This window comes from Mastomys coucha, unplaced genomic scaffold (assembly GCF_008632895.1).
Source record: "Mastomys coucha isolate ucsf_1 unplaced genomic scaffold, UCSF_Mcou_1 pScaffold23, whole genome shotgun sequence".
Classification (NCBI taxonomy): domain Eukaryota; kingdom Metazoa; phylum Chordata; class Mammalia; order Rodentia; family Muridae; genus Mastomys; species Mastomys coucha.
Window position 1 is genome coordinate 100,482,104 of NW_022196906.1, and position 22,861 is coordinate 100,504,964.

The 22,861-nt window shown below is 42.0% G+C and overlaps 1 protein-coding gene across 1 annotated transcript in view; it reads right to left on the reverse strand.

Annotated features, from left to right (window-relative positions):
* The window catches only part of Rad54l2 (RAD54 like 2), a 93,498-nt gene that overhangs the window by 59,094 nt on the left and 11,543 nt on the right, over positions 1-22,861 (reverse strand). Inside the window, exon 2 of the mRNA XM_031345963.1 lies at positions 3,871-4,061. Coding sequence (XP_031201823.1) covers positions 3,871-4,009 — 139 coding nt within the window. The 5' untranslated portion in view covers positions 4,010-4,061. The remainder of the gene's footprint in view (positions 1-3,870; positions 4,062-22,861) is intronic.

A 22,861-nucleotide genomic window follows, 5' to 3' on the forward strand; every position in this document is an offset into this window, starting at 1 on the left:
TCCTCTACTATACACATGCTGCCAGAACAATCAGTCCCACCATGAATAGTCCTTGGTTGGTGGTTGAGACTCTGGGAGCTCTGAGGGTACTAGTTAGTTCATATTGTTGATCATCCTAAGGGGCTGCAAACCCTTCAGCTCCCTTGGTCCTTTCTCTAACTCCTTCATTGGGGACCCTGTACTCAGTTCAATGGATGGCTGTGAGCCTCTACATCTATATTAGTCAGGTACTGTCAGGGCCTCTCAGGAGATAGCTATGTCAGGCTGGCTTGTCCTCTGACATTTTCTTGATTACTAATTAATATAAGGGGTCCATCCCTAGGCAGGTAAGGTTTGGGCTGTATAAGAAAAGTAGCTGAGCATGAGCCTGGGAGAAAGCCAGCATGCCTCTGTGGTTTCTGCATCAAGCTTCCGCTCTGACTTCCTTCAGTGATGAACTTTGATTTGGAAGTGTAAGTCAAATATACCTTCTACTTCCTGTTTGGTTCCTTTTGGTCATGGCGTTTTTCACAGCAATAGAAAAGTAAACAAGAACACCTTGTCTATCTTATCCCAGACTATCCCGTCCCTTGATTTCTAACTATCTCACTACGATCCAGGCACAATGGGTCTCATTGTTTCTGATTCTGGAGGCCTGATACTTCAAATTTCAAAGAGGACAAATAGAAGAGGACCACACGAAAAGCAAAGAGCAAACTTCCTGAAGGGATCAAAAGCCCAGAAAGAGAGGAGACCAGCTTTCCTTGCTCAGCAGTCTAAGATGAAGTGGTGATGAAGCAGCTCCCAGAAGGGAGCTGTAGGTTAGAATTCCAGTACCTTGACAAGCCATGTAAAGAATAAAACGAGGGCTGGAGAGATGGCTCAGCAGTTTAGAGCACTGACTGTTCTTCCAAAGGTCCTGAGTTCAAATCCCAGCAACCACATAGTGGCTCACAACCATCCGTAATGAGATCTGATGCCCTCTTCTGGTGTGTCTGAAGACAACTACAGTGTACTTACATATAATAAATACATATTTTTAAAAAAAAGAGAATAAAACGAAAGGCTGGAGATACATCCTGGCTGGCACACATACTTACCTAACATTCCCACAGCCCTAAGCTTGACATCTAGTACCCCATTTCCCCAAAACATGCAGCAGAATAATAAAATAAAGAGATGCTGACATGTGCATCCAAGGCTTCTCAATTTTTTCTGCTAAGTGGATCCCCCAAAAAATATTCTCACTGTTCTCTTCTGCTAGAGATCATGGAGCCTAATAAAAACCACACAAGCCTTGATGCAAAGTTGGAAGAATAGTATTATTTTCGCCTTGTAGCCCTGGCTAGCCTTCAATACAGATCCTCCTGCCTCTATCTCTAGAGTGGAGAGATTAAAGGTGTACATCTCTATGTCTAGTGCAAAATAACTTGTTTTTTAACGCAAAAAAAAAAAACAAAAAACAAAACCACACCTGAACCTTATACATGAGACTTGGGTATGTGTGGACTCTGTTATCTGCAGTTTTGGGCTGGTAGGAGAGTACATGCCTGGAAGAATGCCAAGCCTGGATTCCATCCCTAGCACAACAAAAACAGAAAAAGAAAAAAGGAGAAAACCCAGCATAAAACTACACTATTCTCAAACAAATCACAGTAAAATTCTTGCCACTTCTAAATAAATAACTGTATGGCTTTAAAGGCATGTAATTTTTAGTACATACTTTGATATCTTTGGGAAACTGTTTCTAAGATCTCCTGTAGAAAACAGAGTCCACAGATACTCAAGTCTCATGTATAAAATGTCACAGGAAGGCCAGGTACAGAGGAACAGACTTACCCAGTTTCTTACGAAGTTGAAGTAGGAGGATGTCAAGTTTGAGGCCAGACTAAAATTCATAGAGACCCTGCCTCAAAAGGAAGAGGGGGGAGGAGTGAGGAAGGGAGAGACAGAAGGAAGGGACCTGGCAATGCTTCAAGAAGCTAGGAATGGGGATATGTATATGTATATGTATGTGTATGTGTATGTGTATGTGTATGTGTATGTGTATGTGTATGTGTATGTGTATGTGTATATGTATATACCTGTGTATATGTGCCATACTCATCAGCAGCATCTAAAACCCACCTGAACTTTACAGGGTCCTAAGGGTGTCTACAAATACCGATCTGAGAACCCAGCTGAGAACCAGAAAGTGATGCAGATACCTAGGGAGTCAAAGGCTAAATGGAGAAGATGTGAGTGGGGTAATAGAGAGAAGATCTGACTTTTGAACCACATGGCAGGTGTGAGGTTAGAGAGAATGAGAACAGAAGAATGCACAGTAGAAAGAGGATTGCACCTCAGGATCAGAATCGGAAGGGTGGAGCACATTTCCCTAGACTCCTTCAGAAAGTGATGGTCAAGTGCACTGTTCAGTTCCACCAAGTAGTAGAATGTTATCACCAAAAGCTTTTTCCTCAGTGAGTACTATAGACCATGAAAGGCCTAAGACTGACTAGAAAGATCAAAAGAGAAGGTTTGCGGAAAGCTGGAAAGCCGCCAGTGGGCACAGTACTTGCTGCTCAAGCATGATGAGGTGAGTTTGGATCCCCAAACCCATGAAAAAAGGCAGACATGGCAGTATTCATCTGTAATCTCAGCACTGGGAAGGCAGAGACAGGAGGATCCCTGGGGCTTATGGGCCAGCTTGTCTATCTCAATCAATGATAAATCTGTTTCAAAAGGTGAAGAGAATCAAAGAATACACCCAATGTCAGCTTCTAGCCTTCATGTGCATACCCGAACACGCACAAACACATGTACACACAAGTATCAAAAGAGCTTCACTGGTCTAGTGGCACAGTCCTGGAATCTTGTGTGCTTGGGAGGCTAAGGGAGGAGAATTCCAAGTTCAAGGTCTGCCTGGGCTACAGACCAAGTTCAGTGCCAGCCTGGTAACTTAGTAAGACCCTATCTGGAAACAAAATACAAAAAGTGGTAGGGATATAGTTCAGTGATCAAGGGCTTTGCTATCTGCCAATGGCCTTGGTTCAATTCCCAGTGCCACAAAAGAGAAAGAAAGTTTCTATGCTATTTCAAAAACCAGATGTTAGCCTAGTGCACCTGAGGACTGCCAGTTTGATGCCAGCCTGAGCTACAAAGTGAAGCCCTGTCCAAAAAATAAAAAATAAAAAAAGTTGAGGGTCAAAGGAAACAGACTTAAATAAGAGGAACCTGGAGAGAGCCTGTCAGCTACGGAGATGCAGCTGCCTCCTAGTTGGAGCGATTTACAAGTGAGCAGCACTGCAGAGATTCTGGGACTGTCAATCTGTCTGAGAGTCTCTATCCACGTAATCCCTCATTACAAAAATGCAAGCAGAATTTTAACTGTGATTTCAGGAACCTCAAAGGACACCACTATACCTGAGAGCTCACACTTCAAGGCTGCAGACCTTGGCACAAGGACTCTACCACAGATTTCTCCATCTCTGGATTTGAGCCTACCTTTCTGACAAAGATGGACTAAATGCTCATCTTTCTACCACTAAAACAAGATGTCCCTGAAAGGAAAACCATCCACCCCTGAGAATGACCACAGAAGTTCTGTGGCCCTTTCCTCTACCTGTTCTTCTGACTACAGATGGTCTAAAAGATCAAACTAGAACCTTGGCATAATACATACACCTACAACCCCACTACTTAGAAGGGTGGGGCAAAAAGATTGCAGCAGTTCATAGTAAGCCTGGTTTACAGTGAGTTCCAGGCCAGCCTCAGCTATACAGAGCAAGACCTTGTCTCAACACCCTCTAACCCCAAACCTCCAAAAAACAACTAGAAATATCATGTTCTCCCAGTAAAAATTCCACAGAAGAAAGAATATGGCAACCTGATATCAGTAGAGGTACTTACCATCCAGCAGGCCTTCCTCGTCATCCCTGTCATGCTCCTCCACTGCCACCTCCTCCTCCTCCTCCTCTTCTTCCTCATCCTCCAGCTCCACGTCCGGGTCCAGGTCTGGATCGCTCCCTGAGGCGGATTCGTCTGACATGGCTCCCAGAAGTCCTCAGTGGGCATTACCGACTCATGTCCACAGTAGGGTCCTAAGAGGAGGTCAGGAGACATCAGAATCACCAGTTTCACTTACGAGTACAAAAACATACTGAAGAGGAATCCCTAGAGCTTTGTAAAGCAAGGCAAACTAACCAAATCCAAATCTCAACCTTCTGTATGAGAATGCTACCTCAATACACACTTTGATGAGTTTGCCCAGCTCAAGCATCTCAGGGGCTGCTTTGACAAGAAAGGCAGATGGACCTCTGTGAGTTCCAAGACAATCAGAGATGCTAAGAGAGACAGTCTAGCAGTGGTGGCGCACGCCTTTAATCCCAGCACTTGGGAGGCAGAGGCAGGCAGATTTCTGAGTTCAAGGCAGGACAGGGCTACACAAAGAAACCCTGTCTTGAATCCCGACCCCTCCCAAAAAAGAGACTGTCTAAATAACAAACAAAAAGAAATGAACAAAATATCACCTCAGTCCTCAAGCTCCTGACAGTAGCAAACAACAGTTCACTAGCCAAGCACTACATATGATAATAAGATAGGAGACGCCAGCCTGCTGGTCTACCTAAGTTCCAGACCAGCAAAGATTATGCGGCAAGACCTGTGTCATCACTGCCATTACCACCCTCACCAACAGCAGCAGCGCAACAGCAAAAACAAAAAAACAAAAAACAAACAAACAAACAAAAAAACAGGACACTTTAAATCAGAGCCAAGGTAGAAGGTGCATGGGGAAAGATGGATAGCGAGTGTCACAGCTTAATAAGGTAATTAAAGTTCACAGTTCAGCATTGACTGTATTTCTAAAAGATAAGAAAAGGAATTTCAGAGGCTCCCAAAACAAAGAAGAAACACTTTTTAAAGAAGGGGAAAGGCTAACTCCCTGATTTGATCATTACACATTGCATGAATGTATCAAATTATCACAGAGCCACATAAATATGTACAATTATGTGTAGATCTTTTAAAAGTAAAAATGATACCCAGACCATCATGAATACAATAGAAAGTGACTGAATCCTCAGAGAATATCAATTTTTCACCCATTCTTCCATACTAAATTTTTGTTAGAGATGACACAATGAGCATTATTCTCAGCTCTTTAGAACTGCAACAACTACTTAAGAGGTACTATTGCTGATTTTCAAAAAGGTCTCAGTGGATAACTGAGAGATAGTTCAGTCAGAAATGAATGCTTGTCTTGCAAGCACAGGACCTGAGTTTGATCCCCAGAACTCTTGATTTTAAACAAACCAACAAACATAGTTGAGCAAGGTGGTAGTATTTGTAATCCCAGTGTTAGATCAAAGGACTAAACAAAGGTGTATAGACACACCATCACTGGGATAGTCCATGACATTTTAAAGGTGGACAGTAATGGTAGCACATGCTCCCATCTATGGGAAAGAAATCTCTCTACTAGCCACGGAGGCAGGTGAATAGTACCAGCACTTAGAAGCAGAATTGCTAAATACAACAAATCCCTAAATTAGAAAGAGCATCCTTTTCACTGCATGGCCTCACTATCTCTGGAGACTTTGAATATTATTAAATTTTCACAAACTCCACAGCAAGTGCGTAGGGGGCAGAGGATACCCAGACAGCCAAGGCACCACTAAGATGAGCAGGTGAGTGTGGCGAGATGGGAGAGAAAGAAGAAGAGTGATGCACACATGGTGAAGAGAGGAGGAACTAAAGACTCGGGGTGGTGAGAACAGTGTGATGTGAGCAACCTGCACTGCCTTCTGAGGCCATGGTGAGGTCCTGGCCTCGGCTGCTGCAGAGGACCATGTCTGGGTCCATGGCCCTGCAGCAGTGTGGGGTCTGTGCCAGTGTTCTTGACCCATGTTACCACCAAAGGCCATGCCAACATCCCTAGTCTGGGCTGCTGCCTGGGACCACATTAATGTCCAAGGGCTTCAAAGAGTCAGTCCCACCCCTCAACAGCTGCAGCAGTCCAGAGACTAGCCTCACACCTCACCTAGGCAGCAAGGTTGAGCTGGCTCAGGTGACATGGCCAGTGACATGGTGCAGGAGAGCTGGCCCTGACCCTTGCTGCTTATGGCATTCAGGTGAAGTGGCCCCCACTTCTCACCCGAGCAGTGCTGAAGACTTGGCCCCAGTGGCGTGAGAACCAGAGGAACTGGCTAGCTGTCCAACTCAACTACCACCCATGTCCAGATCAGCTTGGAGTTGGCCCACCCCAACATCTACCCCATCTGTGAACTGTTTGAGCTCATGAAGGGGCTAGTTCTGCAGAACCAACTGCAGGATCTCCATGACACAAGGCAACAGCAGGATATCCAAGAGGAGTCCAGGTGAGGCTCCAGTATTGATAGTGTAGCAGCAGAAGTCAGAGGACTCGAAGCAGAGCAATGACTCATTGCAAGTAAAACTGTTTGGTCAAAAGGGTGTGCTGTGTGACACAGCATGATACACCGTAGTTTCCACAGTGAGATGGGTTTTTTTTATTAGGGTTTTTTTTTAATTTTTTATTTTTTGTTGTCTTTGGAGGAAAAAGGTTGCAAGGGCAGAGGGCAAATATAGAGAGATGGGGAGATGAGTGGGAATGGGGTACATGATATAAAATTTGCAAAAAAAAAATCAATAAAAAGTATATATATATATATATAAATGTATATATACATATATATTACATACACATACAACTATATATGCACACATATAAAGTATAAACATAACCCTGGATTTAATCATTTAGAAGGGAAAATTCAGCCTATAGTATTGAGCAATATTCCACAAGAAAACCCTCTAGTCAAAGAATTCACATAATTCAAAGACAAGGGAAGAGTCTAGTGCATGTCAGAGCAATCTGTCCAGCCTGCTAAAAGCCCACTATGGACCACTAGTTACACCTCTTCATGCAGGATAATGACACTGCTCTGATCGCCCCTGCTAAGCTTAAATAGCCTTTTGAGTGAACATCAGTTACTTGAAAACACACTGGGATGGAGAGATGGCTCAGCAGTTAAGAGCACTGACTGCTCTTCCGGAGGTCCTGAGTTCAAATCCCAGAAACCACACAGTGGTTCACAAACATTTGTAATGAGATTGGATGCCCTCTTCTGGTGTGTCTGAAAACAGCTACAGTGTACTTACATATATAATAAATAAATAAATCTTTACAAGAGAAAGAGAAAGAGAAAGAGAAAGGGAAAAAGAGAGTAAAAGAAAATACACTAAAATACAATCATTGCAGCCACAAAGCTAATTTGACATATTTTACTTGGAAACAGGTAAGACTTTTGGCAATTTGAATCTTAAAAGAAAATAAGAAAGAAGAGTAAACAAATACACTCAGGACTCCCAGTAGCAGGGCCATGACAGACAACTAATTCTCTAAAGGCAATGAAGTAGGGTGATACCCAGGGATTGGCACCAAACACAGCAGAAACACTAGAGATATATTTATAAACGTCAGTGAGATTCTGAGCCGCAGCTCTGAAGATAACCAGCGCATGACTTCAGGGAGGGCTGTTCTCATTCAGTTTCAACCACCCTTCTTATTCCAACCTAGGAGAGAGAGGGACCTACATCAGTCCTCAAGGTATCATCCTGATTCTAAAACAGCAGTTCTCAAAGGGTAAGAACAACAACAACAAAATGCTCACATTACATACACATTAAAACACCAGACTGGCCAAGTACAGATCTCACATTCATCTCTGTTCTTGGCTGAAGCCAGAAACGGCCTAGAATACACAGTGAGTTTGAAGCCTGCCTAAACTATGTAGGAAGTCTCTATCTCAGAAAACTCTCCATGACCCCTGTAACTGCAGTTCTAGGGGCATCCTGGCCTCCACGGGCATCCTGGATGCACACTGAATCTATTGTACATACAAATAGACCAAACAATCACAATAAAATAAAATTTAAAAAAGACTGTGGTAGAAAGTCTATCCGAATCCTTTAGTAATATAAATAAAAGTCAGTGAGTTCCTGTTGATACTAATCATAGAAAGCATTAATTTAAAACTTTATGTATCTGTGAGAATGCCTGTGCACCACTCGAGGCTTGGTTACACAAGAAGCCAGAAGAGGGTGTCAGATGCCCTGAAACTGGAGTTCCAGGAGTTTGTGAGCTGCAATATGCGCTATGGAAACTGAACAACAGGTCTTCTACAAGAACAGCAAGTGCTCTTAACCACTGAGACATCTATCCAGCACCTGCATAATATTTTTAAACAGGGTCTCACTGTGTCTCAGACTACCCTGGAACTCACTCTGTAGATCAGGCTGGCCAAGAACTCACAGAGATCTGCCTGTTCTGCCTTCCAGGTGCTAGGATTAAAGTCATGTGCCACCATGCAACCTCCCTCCCCACACAGCATAATTTTTTTTTGTTTTGTTTTGTTTTCGAGACAGGGTTTCTCTGTGTAGCCCTGGCTGTCCTGGAACTCACTCTGTAGACCAGGCTGGCCTCGAATTCAGAAATCCGCCTGTCTCTGCCCCCCAAGTGCTGGGATTAAAGGCATGTGCCACCACCGCCTGGCAGCATAATTATTTTTAAACCACTAAATCTGTATTGTATACAAGTTATTTGTTAGTATTTTTTATTGTGAGACAGAGTTTCAAGTAATCAGAGCTGATCTCAGGTTTACTTCATAGCTGAGGACGGCCTTGAACTCCTAATTCTCTTGAACTCTGTATTCTCTTAAGTGCTAAGAATACAGGCATGTGCCGCCATGCCAGCTATATTGTTTACACACTACTAAATTGTTTCCTTAGTTGATATTCACCCCATATTTTTCTTTAAAATTTGTCTTTTTTTGTTGTTTTTGTTTTTGGTTTTTTGTTTTTCATGATAGGGTTTCTCTGTGTAGTCCTGGCTGTCCTGGAACTCATTCTGTAGACCAGGCTGGCCCCAAATTCAGAAATCCACCTACCTCCACTTCCCAAGTCCTGGGATTAAAGGCATGTGCCACCACTGCCTAGCAATTTGTCTTGTTTTTAAGAGATCATTCTGCTGGGCCATTTTAACTGGTCAAATAAAAACTAGAGTCTGTGATTGGGCAGTGGAAAGGAAAGGTGGGGTTGGAGGTTTTAGAGAATGGGGAGAGAGAGGGAGAGAAGAAGAGAGGGAAAAGAGGAAGAAAACAGAGGAAGAGGAGATGGAAGGACGATGGAGCAGATCCACATGGCCCAGAGAAGCTGCAAGTAGCAAGGGATCTCATAGCTGGGGGACGGAATAGTATTGTGGTATATCTGCCCAATCTAGGGGTGCCACTTATAAATATTGTAATTGAGTTGTGTATTTTTTCATGAGCTTATTGGGGTTGGAGATTTACTGTAACATTGATCTCTGAGTTTGAGGCCCACCCAGTCTACAGAGCAAGTTCCAGTACAGCCAGGGCTACACAGAGAGAGCCTGTCTCAAAAACAAACAAACAAATGACCTTAAGAAACAAATGACAGGAGAATTTAGTAGTAAAAAGAAATAGCCCTTTTTTTGGATGCAGTTTCTCATTATGTAGCCCAGGCCAATCTCAAACTGGCAATTCTCCTGCCTCAGTGCACCAAGTGCTAAAATTACTGAACATCCAACCACAGGCAAAACAATATTACAAAGAATACCAACCATTACAACTCACACCGGTACTCTCAGCACTCAGCAGACCGAGGCAAGTGAACTGCTATTCCAATGCTAATCTAAGCTATCCAGGAAGTTTCAGGTTCAAAAATAATTCAATAAAACTAGAAAATAGCAGCAGCAAAGAAGAAATATTTTTCTGTTCCCAGTTCTACAAATGTTTAAACACTTTAGCCAGCATAAACATACCTTATTTCAAAGTATAGGTTTGAAATATTAGCTGTCTCCCCTGTTGAGTATAACAACTGGAAACACTTTCTTTCCTTTCAGGGTTTCATGCCCAGGAGTTTAAAAAGGTTAACCAAGTCTCCTGGTTCCCCAAGTCTCCTGGTGTCCCCATACATGGACAGGCTATCCTCTGGCTAAGAGATGGGTCTATTTCTCTTACCCTGAGCCCAGCAGGAATTAGAAAAGAGTCTCACTTGGGCTGTTTCTGAAAGGCTCTAGGCATGATCAGTGATCTAAATAAATGGCATCCCACAAGCAGGCAGAAATTGAATTCATCAGTTTCCTTTCTTCTTTGTATAGATGTGACCCAGATCTGAGGAGTCTAAGGAGACTTATATAATTTGCCTAGATTACAAATGTCACTATTATTTTATGGCCAAGTTTATTCTAATCCAGGCTCTCCTTTCCTCTGGATTCATCCATATACTTTAACTTATCCTCTCTCCTCCCTCCCTAATCCCCTGCTCTGACTAGATATATAAACCTGTCCAAAATACCTATATCTGGCTTAACAACAGACAAAAGTACAGAAGAAAGCAGTGACACCAACTATAAGATTTGAAAGAAAATGGAGACTTTGCCTAACATTAACATAATGGAGAAGATAGAAGCTATTCTATCATACTGATCCTCTACGTTCTCTGAGGAAAAGTACTGCAGGATAGACAGAACCTGCTCTATAAATTTTGGAAGTAAATGCAGTTGCAGGGCCAGCAGTGATGGCTCACACCTTTAACCCCAGCACTGACGGTACAGAAGCAGGCAGATCTCTATATAAGATTGAGGCCAGCCTGATCTACAGAGTGGTTTCCAAGACAGCCACAGCTGTTACACAGAGGAACGCTGTCTTGGGGAAGATACTACAGGAAAACTCAGTTTTGAGAGGGCTATATGTAGGGCTGGAAATAATTCAGTAGATAAAAGCACCTGCTGCTAAGCCCAACAAATAACTTTGATCCCTGGGATTCATATCACAGAAAGAGATAACTCCATAAGCTGTCTTCCACTACACTATAGGGCACACATATACACTTGTGTATGTATGCACACATTAAATAAATAAATAAATAATGTGTAATTTTTAAAAAACCTTTTAAAAGAGCCATTTATCGTTGGGTGATGTGGTGCATACCATTAATCACATTGCTGGGGAGGCAGAGGCAGGTGGACCTCTGTGAGCTCTACATAGCGAGTACATCAAAATGAGACCCTGGAGGTGGGAGGGGCAGAGGTGAGAGGGGTTACCAAAGATGAAAACATAGCTTTTGTATGTAGCAGCATATAGAAAGCCATGTGAATCCCACCTTGATTCACTTAGAAAACAAAGAGATAAAGTCAAACTTGATTGGGCCAAATAAGAAGAATGACATTCAAAATAGTTCACAAAAGACACTGTCACAGTCATAAGAACAAAGAACAAAAGTTGAATAATTTGAGAAAATATTTTTAAAAAATGGGTAGCTGGTAGCTAGGGCTAGAAATATAGCTGAGTTGGCAAAGTCCTTGCCTAACCCATACAAGACTCTGAGTCCAATCCTCAGCACCACACAAATCTAGGCACAGTGGCACACGACTGCACTCCACACTTCAGAGAAAGAGGGAAGATGATCAGAAATTCAAGGTGATCTTCAGCATCTCAGAGAGTTCAAGACCAGCCTGCGTTATATGAGATCCTCTCTCAGAAAATTAAAAACTAAAAAGCTTGATACTAACTATAAACCTGATCAAAAATCTAAGATACTCTCCCCTGGGTAATGGGGAAGGAACATGGCTATGGAAATTGTAGGAAAATCTACTGCTGTTTTGCTAAACAGACATTTATTATATTTATACCCACTGAAAAGTGCTGCTCTTAGGCTTTTCAGTGGGCCTTACTGATACAGAGGCCTATACTTGGCCAATACTCAAGAAAAAGTGACTGATGACTATTCAGCCATAATTAAAAAACCTCTGTCACCCTCTCCAAAGCTCAGGGGATATCAAAGAAGATGAAACAGAAAACATTAAAAACTGGAGAAGCGTGCCTTGTTGACCTGACCTTGTACTCACGAAGTCACAGCAGCTGTGGCCACCTCCACAAGATGGGGCCTACCAACATTCCATCAGGGATAAGGAAGGGACCCACGAGGCCCCACCCTCACTCAGGAGCTATTGGAGGCAGTTAATGGTTGCTGGGAAAGGGAAGGTCATTGTCTTCAGTAATGTAACCACTGGTAAGTTACCCATGCACCAGTAAATAACCCTTAAATGAAGCTCATGTAAGCAACCCTAAACCCAGTGGGCCACAAAAAAAAACAAAAGAAAACAAAATCCATGAAACTAGGAGGGGAAGTTGTTAGGAAGAAGAGAGAGAATCAGCAGTAGGAATTGGGGAGGGAGAAGAGTGGGTAAAGGGGTGGATATGACCAAAATGCATTCTATAGATGTGTAAACTGCAAAGAATACATTTCAAAAAGGAAGAGTTTTGGAGGACAAGTCAGTAAAGTACTTGTCACACAAGCACCAAAGACTTAGGTTTGATCCCTAAGACCCATGTAAATAAGTCAGGTGTAGCAGCATACACCTGTAACCCCAGCACGGGGAGGTGGAGATAGAAGAATCCCAAGAGACTGACTGGCAGCTAATATAGGCAAACATCAGGCTCCAAGTTTCATTAAGAAACTCTGTCTCAACAATTAAGATGAAAAAGCAATTGACAGAGACACCCAACGTCAGCCTCCAGAACAAGTACAGACAGTTCCCCACACATTAACACACACAAGGACATATGTAACACATACATCTACACACACAAAAATAGGATGGAGGGTTATGTGGCTGACAGTTATTTTAGAGAAAGACCGATGAAAGGAAGAGCAAATTGCAAGCAATTTACTCAGTCCAAAGGCAAAACTCTTTTTGTATAGAGATGCTGTGCCAGGCACTGGGAGTAGACAGGTACACATGCAGATGTAGAACAAGAAGCAAAGAGTCTGTGTTCCCAAAGCAGAAACAATCAACAAAAATGTCATTTTGGGGCCATTAAAGCAGCCAGCATCATTTTAATAAATACCGAATCACATCTAATCATAACACAAAATCATATCCTTAATAGAAAAATGAGGGGCTGGTGAGATGGCTCAGCGGGGAAGAGCACCGACTGCTCTTCGGAAGGTCATGAGTTCAAATCCCAGCAACCACATGGTGGCTCACAACCACCCATAATGAGATCTGACGCCCTCATCTGGTGCGTCTGAAGACAGCTACAGTGTACTTACATATAATAAATAAATAAAAAATCTTTAAAAAAAAAAAAAAAGAAAAAGAAAAATGAAAACAATACTATTGCCCCACTAGTGAATTTATAACTCAGACTCTTCCCTCTCACACTAAATACCTGTCCAAATATACTCACACTCTCATCTGGTCCCCTAGGTCCCCAAAGATACACATTCATCCTAGTACAGCTTAAATATCATATGGAGGGGAATGGGGGCATATATCTGCAATCTCAGGACTTAGGAGGCTAAGGCAGGAGGATCAAGTTTGAGTCCAGCCTAGACTACATTGTAAGACCCTATCTTAAGGAGGGAGGGGGCAGAAGGCTGTAGCTCTTTGGTACAGTCCTTGACCTTCAAAGCCCCCAGATTCAACCCCTAGCCCAGGACAGTGACATCTGGTTGTGAGTGCTGATACATGCCTCTAATTCAAGTATGTGGGAAGCTGAGGCAAGGGCATGAGCAGCCTAGACTGCACAGAGACTCTGTCTCAAACAAAACAACAATACAAAAAGAACCCTGGACCTAGTTCTGACTCATTAGTGTTCACTAGTCAACCTACAATCGGCGGTGACTGGGTGTAGGACAGCAGAGCTAAAGAGTGAGAGACGACTCAGTGAGTAAAGGCACCTACCGCCATACCTGAAGACCTGAGTGCCCAAACAGTAGAAGGAAAGAACCAAGTCCTAGGTTGTCTTTTGACTTGCACACATGCGCGCACACACACACATACAATGTCACACATAATATAATTTTTAAGAGGAGAAGTGAAACACTAGACACAACTTACAAGAAACTTCCAGGCCTACTTTGGAACAAGAGCCTTAGTGAGATATAATCTGTCCTCAGTCAGCAGTCAGTCAGTCATTAAATACTCTTGTGACCTCTTCTCAACTATACATTTTCCCAGTACTATCTAAAATAAAAATATCTATCCAAAAATGAGAAGGGGTATGAGGAATGGAGAAAGGGCAGGATGGCAAGCTAATTGATCATCCCACTCATCACAGCATGAAAGAGTGAGGATGTAACTCGTGGTTACATAATAGTGAGGCTGAACAAAGGCCCAGCTAAGCCAATGGTGATAATGAATGAGTATCACAAACTCAAGGACAGTGACCAGCAAAATGGCTCAGTGGAGAAAGGCCAGATTGGCTGGCCAGAGTACCCAAGGGATCCAAATCCCCAGCATTTAAGACTACAGGAGAACGCCACCATACCCAAGTTTTTAATAAGGATTGTTGGAATCAAATTCATATCCTCTTTCAAGATACCTTGCATGGTAAGTACTTTACCAAATGAACTATCTCCCCAGTTTCTGGACTTTACCACTTTTATAGTAAATAAAATATAGGCATCAAAGAAATAATTATATTTTAGATAGCATGGTGGCAGGCAAGTGTAATCTTGACATTTGGTGGGGAGGGAGGAGTGTAGAGGCAAGAGGACCAGGTGTTCAAGGCCAACTGGCTCCTTCGATGAGAAAATCATGGCAGAAGGACATGGAAGATCACGACTGTTCTCCTCATAGCAGCCAGAAAACTGCAGAAGCACAAATAGGAAAGGGCCGGTGCCAAGCCGGTGCCAAGCAAGACACAACCTCCAGCAATCCACCTCTTGCAACTAGGTTGGACCTCCCAATAACCTATTCAGATTTTTACTTTATTTTTTAATGGTTTATTATTATTTCATGTGCATTAGTTTAACACCTGTCTGTGTAAGGTGTCAGAACCCCTGAAACTGGAATTACAGAGAGTTGAGCTGCCATGTGAGTGCTAGGAATTAAACCCAGGTCCTCTAGAGGAATACCCAGTTCTCTTAACTGCTGAGCCATGTCTCTTCAGTCACTCTGTTCAAATTTTTAACTCAACTTTCAGTAGGCTGAGACAGGAATGTTACCAGTTTGTGGCCAGAGTAGGGAAAACTCTATCTTTGATTTAAAAAAAAAAAAATTTAAAAAGTCATTTGAAGGCTAGTGGTTTGAGGGCTAAAGATATATTTCTAAGTTTAAATTACTGTGCTTAAAAGATCTATAAAGCAATGCCTCTAATCTGTAAGGCCACTTGCCCAAGAACAAATAAAGCTGTGTGTAAGCCCCACTTGGCCAAGGACAAATAACTTCCTAAAATGCTGAGGGCTGTTCATGTAAGATAACAAGCTCATGTGTTCACTTGGGTAGACAAGGTTGATGGCCCAACTGCTGCACAGAATGTACTTGATCACATGGAGGCAGGGGATATGTAGGAGGGAAATACCTCCAAAGGTATGCTTGCCCTCAAGTAGACGAAGACAGAAAGTTACATAGCCTTGTGGAGTTTGTCTTCATAAGTACCTGACTAATGTAGGTCATGACCATTCTCCAGGTATGGACCTATCCAGTATCCATTATCCTAGCCAGTATTTAATAAAGCTTGCTTTAAATTTGGTTCAAAAGTTGTGGTACTGGTATTATTCTCACCCAGTGGGATTAACAGTGAGATGGCTCAGTAGATAAGAAGGAAGGAACTTGCCACCAAGATCAATAATCTGAGTTTGCAATAAAAAAAAAAAAAATCTGAGTTTGAGTTTGATCCCCAAAACTATATGATAGGAGAAAAACAACTTGAAAACTGTTCTCTGATTAATATACACACATGTATAAACACACACACAAACACACTAGATAAATATATAAATAAATAAATAAATAAATAAATAACGCAACTATTTTTAAAAGTAAAATAATTTGGAGCTGAAGAGCTAGCTCAGTGATCTGTTCTTCCGGGAGCCAGATTTGATTCCCAGCACCTATACAACAGAGCATAGCTGTCTACAATTCCAGTCTTAGGGGGCCATCCTCTGGCTTCTGTGGGCACAAAGCAAGCACATGGTGCACAAACATACATACAAGCAAACACATGCATAAAGTAAAATAATTAAAAGCAGAACAATAACTTGATCCATCAACAGATTAAAACACTGTTTAGAGCAGAACTTGATGAACCAAGCATCTCTGGAGATGCCATCACATATACAGTCAAAGATGTGCTGGGCAACTCTTAATCTAATCAAACTGAAGGCTAAAATTAACCGTAAGGACAGAGAAAAGGCTATGGAACAGGAATCTGGAACAACCAGTCAGCCTTCCAACCTCTCTGAGTTGTAAGTATCCATTTACCTACCTATACTGCTCAAAGCACGAGGCAAACTAAAGTAGCCCCACAGTGAGTGGTGAATCCTGCTGCCCCACAGTGAGTGGTGAATCCTGCTGCCCCAGTGAGTGGTGAATCCTGCTGCCTAACAGCAGATGCTAAGTATTTCTAATACAGGTCTTAAGTTTTCCTCAGACAAAGCCTTACTGAATGATTAACTCACAATTCCAAGGTACAAACAAGAAAAAGCAAACAGAAACACAGATTAGGTAAGACTCATAATCTGATAACAGAGCTTTGTTAAGGAAGATAAACTACAAAACTATTTCAAAGGATGCTAAAAAAAATATAAAATTCAAACCACAAGGGGCTCAGAAAAATACCTTAGTCATGGAGAGGTTCCCTAGCACATACAAGACTCTAGGTTCAATCCTCACTAAATAAGAAGTGGAAGAAGTGGTGAAAAATAAATTAAAAAGTATATTCAAGGGGGGGGCGTGGCAATACTGTTTCCTTTTCTCTTTTGAGACAGGGTTTCTTGGTGTAACTCTGGCTTCTTGGAACTTGCTCTGTAGACCAGAGAGGTCCATCCACCTGCCTGTCTCCTAAACGCTGGGATTAAAGGTGTGTACCACCACCTCCTAGCCTGGTTGCTGTTTCTACAAACAGAATTTTAAACATTATAAACAAAATTAATTTGCTTAAGTATTTAGCTCATTCTGTTACATGACCTTAGGCAAATTGCTTAAATCAGTTTTACCATCTAGATCTCCCTCCCTCCCTCCCTCCCTCCCTCCCTCCCTCCTATCCTCCTCACCCTTCTTGGACAAGGTCTTGCACTGTCCAGGCTGACCTTGAGCTCACTTAGTAGGCAAGGATCCTAAACTACCTTATCTAAGAACTTTCTCTGCTGGGATTATAGATGTGCATAACCACTCCCAGTTTTTACCTTCCAGATTTCTTAGATAAAGTGATCAGCTGAGGAAGTGGTTCAGTTGGTGGAGTGTTTGCCTAGCATGTACAAAGCCTTGGGTCTGATCCCAAACACTGCATAAACTGGGCATGGTGCATATTCCTCTGTCACAAGTTCAAGGTCAGTGAGTAAGGCACATGCTGCACAAGTGCAAGAACCTTTACTCAAACCCCCTGGACTCATGTGAAAAGCCAGGAGGGGTGGTGCACATCTGTAATCTCAGTAGTGAAATCTCAGGTGGAAAGGTGGGGGAAGGGGTAGTAAAATGCCAGCTGGCCAGTCAAGTCTAGCACACCTGTGATCTCCAGGTTCAGTGAGAGGATCCATCTCCTGAAAAATGTGGAGAGCAAATAAGGAAGTTATCCAACATCAACCTCTGGCCTCCGCATATGCCCATGCAATGGCATGCACACACTTGAACACAAACACAACACTACACACACAGACACACACAAGGGTGGGAGGAGAGATACTAGATAGATAGATAGATAGATAGATAGATAGATAGATAGATAGATAGATAAAGAAAATGGAGAACAAATCTCCATTGTGCTAGCCTGTGAAGATACTTGGCGCAACCTTAAACCATAAGGCTGTGGTGTAGTAAGTAGTAGAATCTCACATACTCAGACATCACATTCAATCCTGAGATCTTCTAAATAGGAAAATTAATAGGAAAAAAAGTTTATTGGAGGAAATTCAGGTGAAATAAGATGGGCAACAGAATATAAGGCCAAGACAAGAGCAGTGGACACATCTGCAAAGGAAACATGTGGCTCAAAGTCAGCTGAAGCTAAAAGTAAACAAACCCATTCTTGAAAACCAGGGGATGAAGGAGATGAGAGCTGAAAAATGATGGTTCACACCTCTAACCCCAAGAAACTAATGCAGAGACATCAGAGGTTAAAGGCCTGGCTCGGCCATATAGGGAGTTCAAGGCTTCCTGGGACTTTGTCTCAAAAAGGCGGAGACAGAAGGCAGCTAGAGAAGTATCAAATAGCGTCCTTGCTAGGTCTCTGTAACCAGGGCAGACAGTGCCCCTATCATTTCTCAGGGTGACACTAGATTTCACATAGACCTCAACTTTTAACCTCTAAAAATATAGTACTCCCTACCACAGGGCAGGAACTCTTTGGTGTCAGAGACTGAATTAGTGACACCCTTTCCTGGAGCACAGAACTCTTCTAATATGTACAAATGGAATAATGAAACCGGGCGGTGATGGCGCATGCCTTTAAACCCAGCACTTGGGAGGCAGAGACAGGTGGATTTCTGAGTTCGAGGCCAGCCTGGTCTTCAGAGTGAGTTTCAGGACAGCCAGGGCTATACAGAGAAACCCTGTCTCAAAAAACAAAAACAAAACAAATGGAATAATGATACCTACAACCCTGGGCTGTGAGGATTCACACAGCACATGACCCAGCAACACAATGCAAAATGCAATGACCTACACAACACAACTACAGAGCTGTGTCACTCAGGAAAACACACATTATAAGCTGGGCATCAGCTCATTTGGAAGTCCTGTGGACGAGATAGTTTAGTATACACCAGGATGTTGGTTACCATGAGAGAATTGAGCTACCAGAGATTATCTTAAAATGGGAGAACAGGGCCAACAACATGGCTATCGTAGTTATTTTCCACAATGCTGAGATAAAATACTGACAAAAGAAATGTAAAGAAATAGGGTTTATTTTAGCTCACAGTTCAAGGTACAGTCCATCATTGCTGGAAGTCCTGGTAGCAGGAGCTCTCAGCAACTGGTTATTTTGTTTCCCTTGACAGGAATCAGAAAACAAGAACTACATGACTGCATCCATCTACAGCCTTGAGAATGGTGACACCCACAGTTGACTTACTTTGCCTCCTCAGTTAATACAACCAAGTTAATTCCCTATAAGCATACCTAGAGATCCTTCTTCTCCAAGGAGATGTAAAATTCTAACAAGTTGACACTTAATACTAGCCATCACTATGGCACAACCAGTAAAGGTACCTACCTACCTGAAAACCTGAGTTTGATTCCCTGAAGCCAAGAATCTGTATAAAGGTAGAAGAGAACCAACACCAAAGTTTTTCATCTATATTGTGATAAGTGTATTATTTGCATGTGCTGATGCACACACATACAACATAACCACACACACACACATACACACATACACATACCATATGCACATAGATTTTTAAAAAATTAAATAAAAAGGAAAGAAATTTGGACTGGTACATTCAATTACATTAATCAGCGACTCCTACTTCACCCTAACCTGAACAGATAAGACAAAGCTGGTGAGGTGCATAGAGAAAACTACCAATATCTAAAACAAATCGCTCTGCCAAAAAGGTATTAACCTGGTTAGGAAAAGCATAATAAAACAAGTACTTAATATGAATGGAAGGAAGCACATGAATGAAATACTTCCAAACAGTAAGCCACTTTTATCTCTGGTTGATAGTTACCTAAAAAAATAGTTACCTAAAAAAAAAAGTTAATATTATCTTCTATATTCTTTTGTTTGATGGCTTCAGTCCTAGTGCTAGGAAAGTAGAGAGGAGCAGGATAATAGTAGAAAACTAGCCACTAGACTAAAGAAAGAGTTCTGAGTACCCATCCCCACACACACTCCAAGGCTACAGAGAAAGATCCTATCTCCAGAAAGGAGAGAAGGAAGGAAGGAAGGAAGGAAGGAAGGAAGGAAGGAAGGAAGGAAGGGAGGGAGGAAGGGAGGGAGGAAGAAGGAGAAGAAAGAAAAGAAAAGAAAAGAAAAGAAAAGAAAAAAGAGAGAGGGGCTGGCAAGATGGCTCAACGGATAAGAGCACCCACCGACTGCTCTTCCAAAGGTCCTGAATTCAGATCCCAGCAACCACATGGTGGCTCACAACCACCCATAATGAGATCTGACACCCTCTTCTGGTGCTTCTGAAGACAGCTACACCATATTACACCGGAGCATGTGGAGCCGTCCTGAGTTCAATTCCCAGAAGCCACATGATGGCTCACGGCCATCTGTTCAGCTACAGTGTACTCATACACATAAAATAAATAAATAAATCTTTAAAAAAAGAAAGAAAGGAAGGAAGGAAGGAAGGAAGAAGAAAGAAAGACGGATGTCATTAGATCTCTTTGTCCCTCTTTCCCAGGCTAGTCAACGTAAATAACAAAACCCTGTCTCAAAAACAAAACAAAACGTTTTGAGTTTTTATGGGTTTCATATATGTATTCCTGAAATCATTTGTGGGTTTTGTGGTTTTTCATATACATATACATACATATACATATTTTTTTCTATTGGATTTTTATTTGCCTGTTTGCTTTCTAGAGAGAGAAAGAAAGGGGGTGGAGCTGGGTGATAAGAAGGTGGGTGGGATCTAGGAGGAGTCAGGAGAGGGGAAGCCATAATTAAAGTGTGTTGTATGAAATTTTTTCAATTAAAATTTTTTTTAAAAGTAAATGAATAACATATAACTATATAAAATCGACATTTTATCTTTATACAGGTATGCTTTATTTATGAAGCCAAGTCATCAGTGAACAAATCCTCTTTGACTAAAATTTAGCTAGACTCAGTTTTACAAGCACCCTATTTCTTAGGCTGTGCCTGTGCTTGCTTTACTCATATCTGCATGCAGTGATCAACTATGGTTGGCCTGTGCCAACAAGGTCCACTGGTCATTCTTATAGAAGCCATTCTTAGTGCTGTCCTGGGGGTTATAGTCTTCAAGTAAAAATAGTGTTCATCATTCACATTAAAATGTTTCTGAATTGGCCACACTAATACAGTACAGCTTTATGTAAGTATTCCTATAGGTATATAAAGAAAAGGCAATTCCAAAGAATTTAATATTCAGAAATTAAACTACTTGCATTGTTTGCTGATTGGATCAATACAGTAATTTTATGAACATTCTGGTCTGTAAGCAGCTCCTACTGATTCTCCCCCTTCATCAATTCTAGTAAGTCAATAATTCTCTATTGGCCTCAATTATTCTTTCATTTTTCCTAAAGAATAACCAACCACACCACCACCTAGGCACATAAACAGTTTCTCCAGTCCGTACTCAAGAGGTTATTATCATCACTTGTATCCCCAGTAATTGGGAGGTAGAGACGAGAAAACGGGACATTAAGGCCAAAACTACACAGTGAGTTGAAGGGTGGCCTCAGCTACACTACCCTGTCACTAAGCAGCCAGGCTCAGTGCCTGTCATACTCTTTAACTTCAATGCTTGCCAAGAAGAGTCAGAAGATCTCTGTAAGTTCAAGACCAGTAAGGTCTACATGGAAAGACCCTACCTAAATAAATAATCAAAAAAGTAAATAGATAAATAACCCCAAAATCTTCTCTCTCTCTGCCCACTCTCCTCTTTCATTTACTCAAATATATACTAAACCTTAAGTACATCTAAATGTCAGAGGTACTGTATACAGCCAGAGCACTCTGCCAAGCACAGTGGCTCTTGCTTATAACTACTATGCTCAAAAGCAGAAGCAAGCCTAGTCTACAAAGTGAGGTCCAAGCCAGCCAAAACTACATAGCAAAACTGTCTTAAAAAGAAAAAATTAGGACATTTTTGTACTGAGGGGTTCAAAAGGGAGTCTTGGTGTTCATGGGTTTAATGTCAATCTAGTTCAGGAAACAATTTAAGGCTGCATTTATTAAGTGCTTAAAATAAGTGACAGAACCCCTCTACACCAGAGGTCAGTGTAAGAAGCAAGAGAATCAGGGTTAGATACTGGCTAGTGCTCGTGGAAGAGACAGACTCTGAGAAACCTCTAAAGCATGGCAGAACTAAATTATACAACTGACTCCAAGAGGAGGAAACACCAGGCAGGAACCAAACAAAGCTTAGCTCTGAAAAGTGCTGAAAATACAAAGTGATAGGTTTTCTGGAATGGAAGATAAACATTAAACATCTATTACTAACTAGCAATGGCTGACACTAAAAATATACAGAGTGCATGCTGGCCACGGAGTGACGATGGAGGTGCCAAGGATAGTCAGTCAACTGGAGCCGTTATGAGAACATGTGCTTCTCTCTCTCTCTCTCTCTCTTTTTTTTTGGGGGGGGGGGTTTGTTTTTTTTTTTTGAGACAGGGTTTCTCTGTGTAGCTCTGGCTGTCCTGGAACTCACTCTGTAGACCAGGCTGGCCTTGAACTTAGAAATTCACCTGCCTCTGCCTCCCAAGTGCTGGGATTAAAGGTGTGAGCCAACGCCACCCAGCAAACATGTGCTTCTCAAGCATAGCACTGACAGGAAGGAGTAAGGGTCTTCTACCAACGGATGGGATAGAGAGATAAGATACAAACTATCTACGAAAATATAGTATCCTTTAGGAATGAAAAGAAAGAAGTGCCAGGCCTCATGGTGGTTCACCCTGTAATACCAGCATTTGGCCAGCAGTCCAGGCTACAAAGGTAATATCCAGGACAACCTAACCTTACAGTGAAGCCTTATCTCAAAAAACAAAAACAAACCACCAAAGCCACTCATTGGACAATTCCATTTTGTGTGATAGATACTCAGACTATTCAATGTTCTGATGAGGGATGACCTAGGAGGACACTAGTATACTTCATGATGGAAGAGACTAACAGTGCCACAACACATTCTGACTGTGTGTATCCTGGGTACTTGC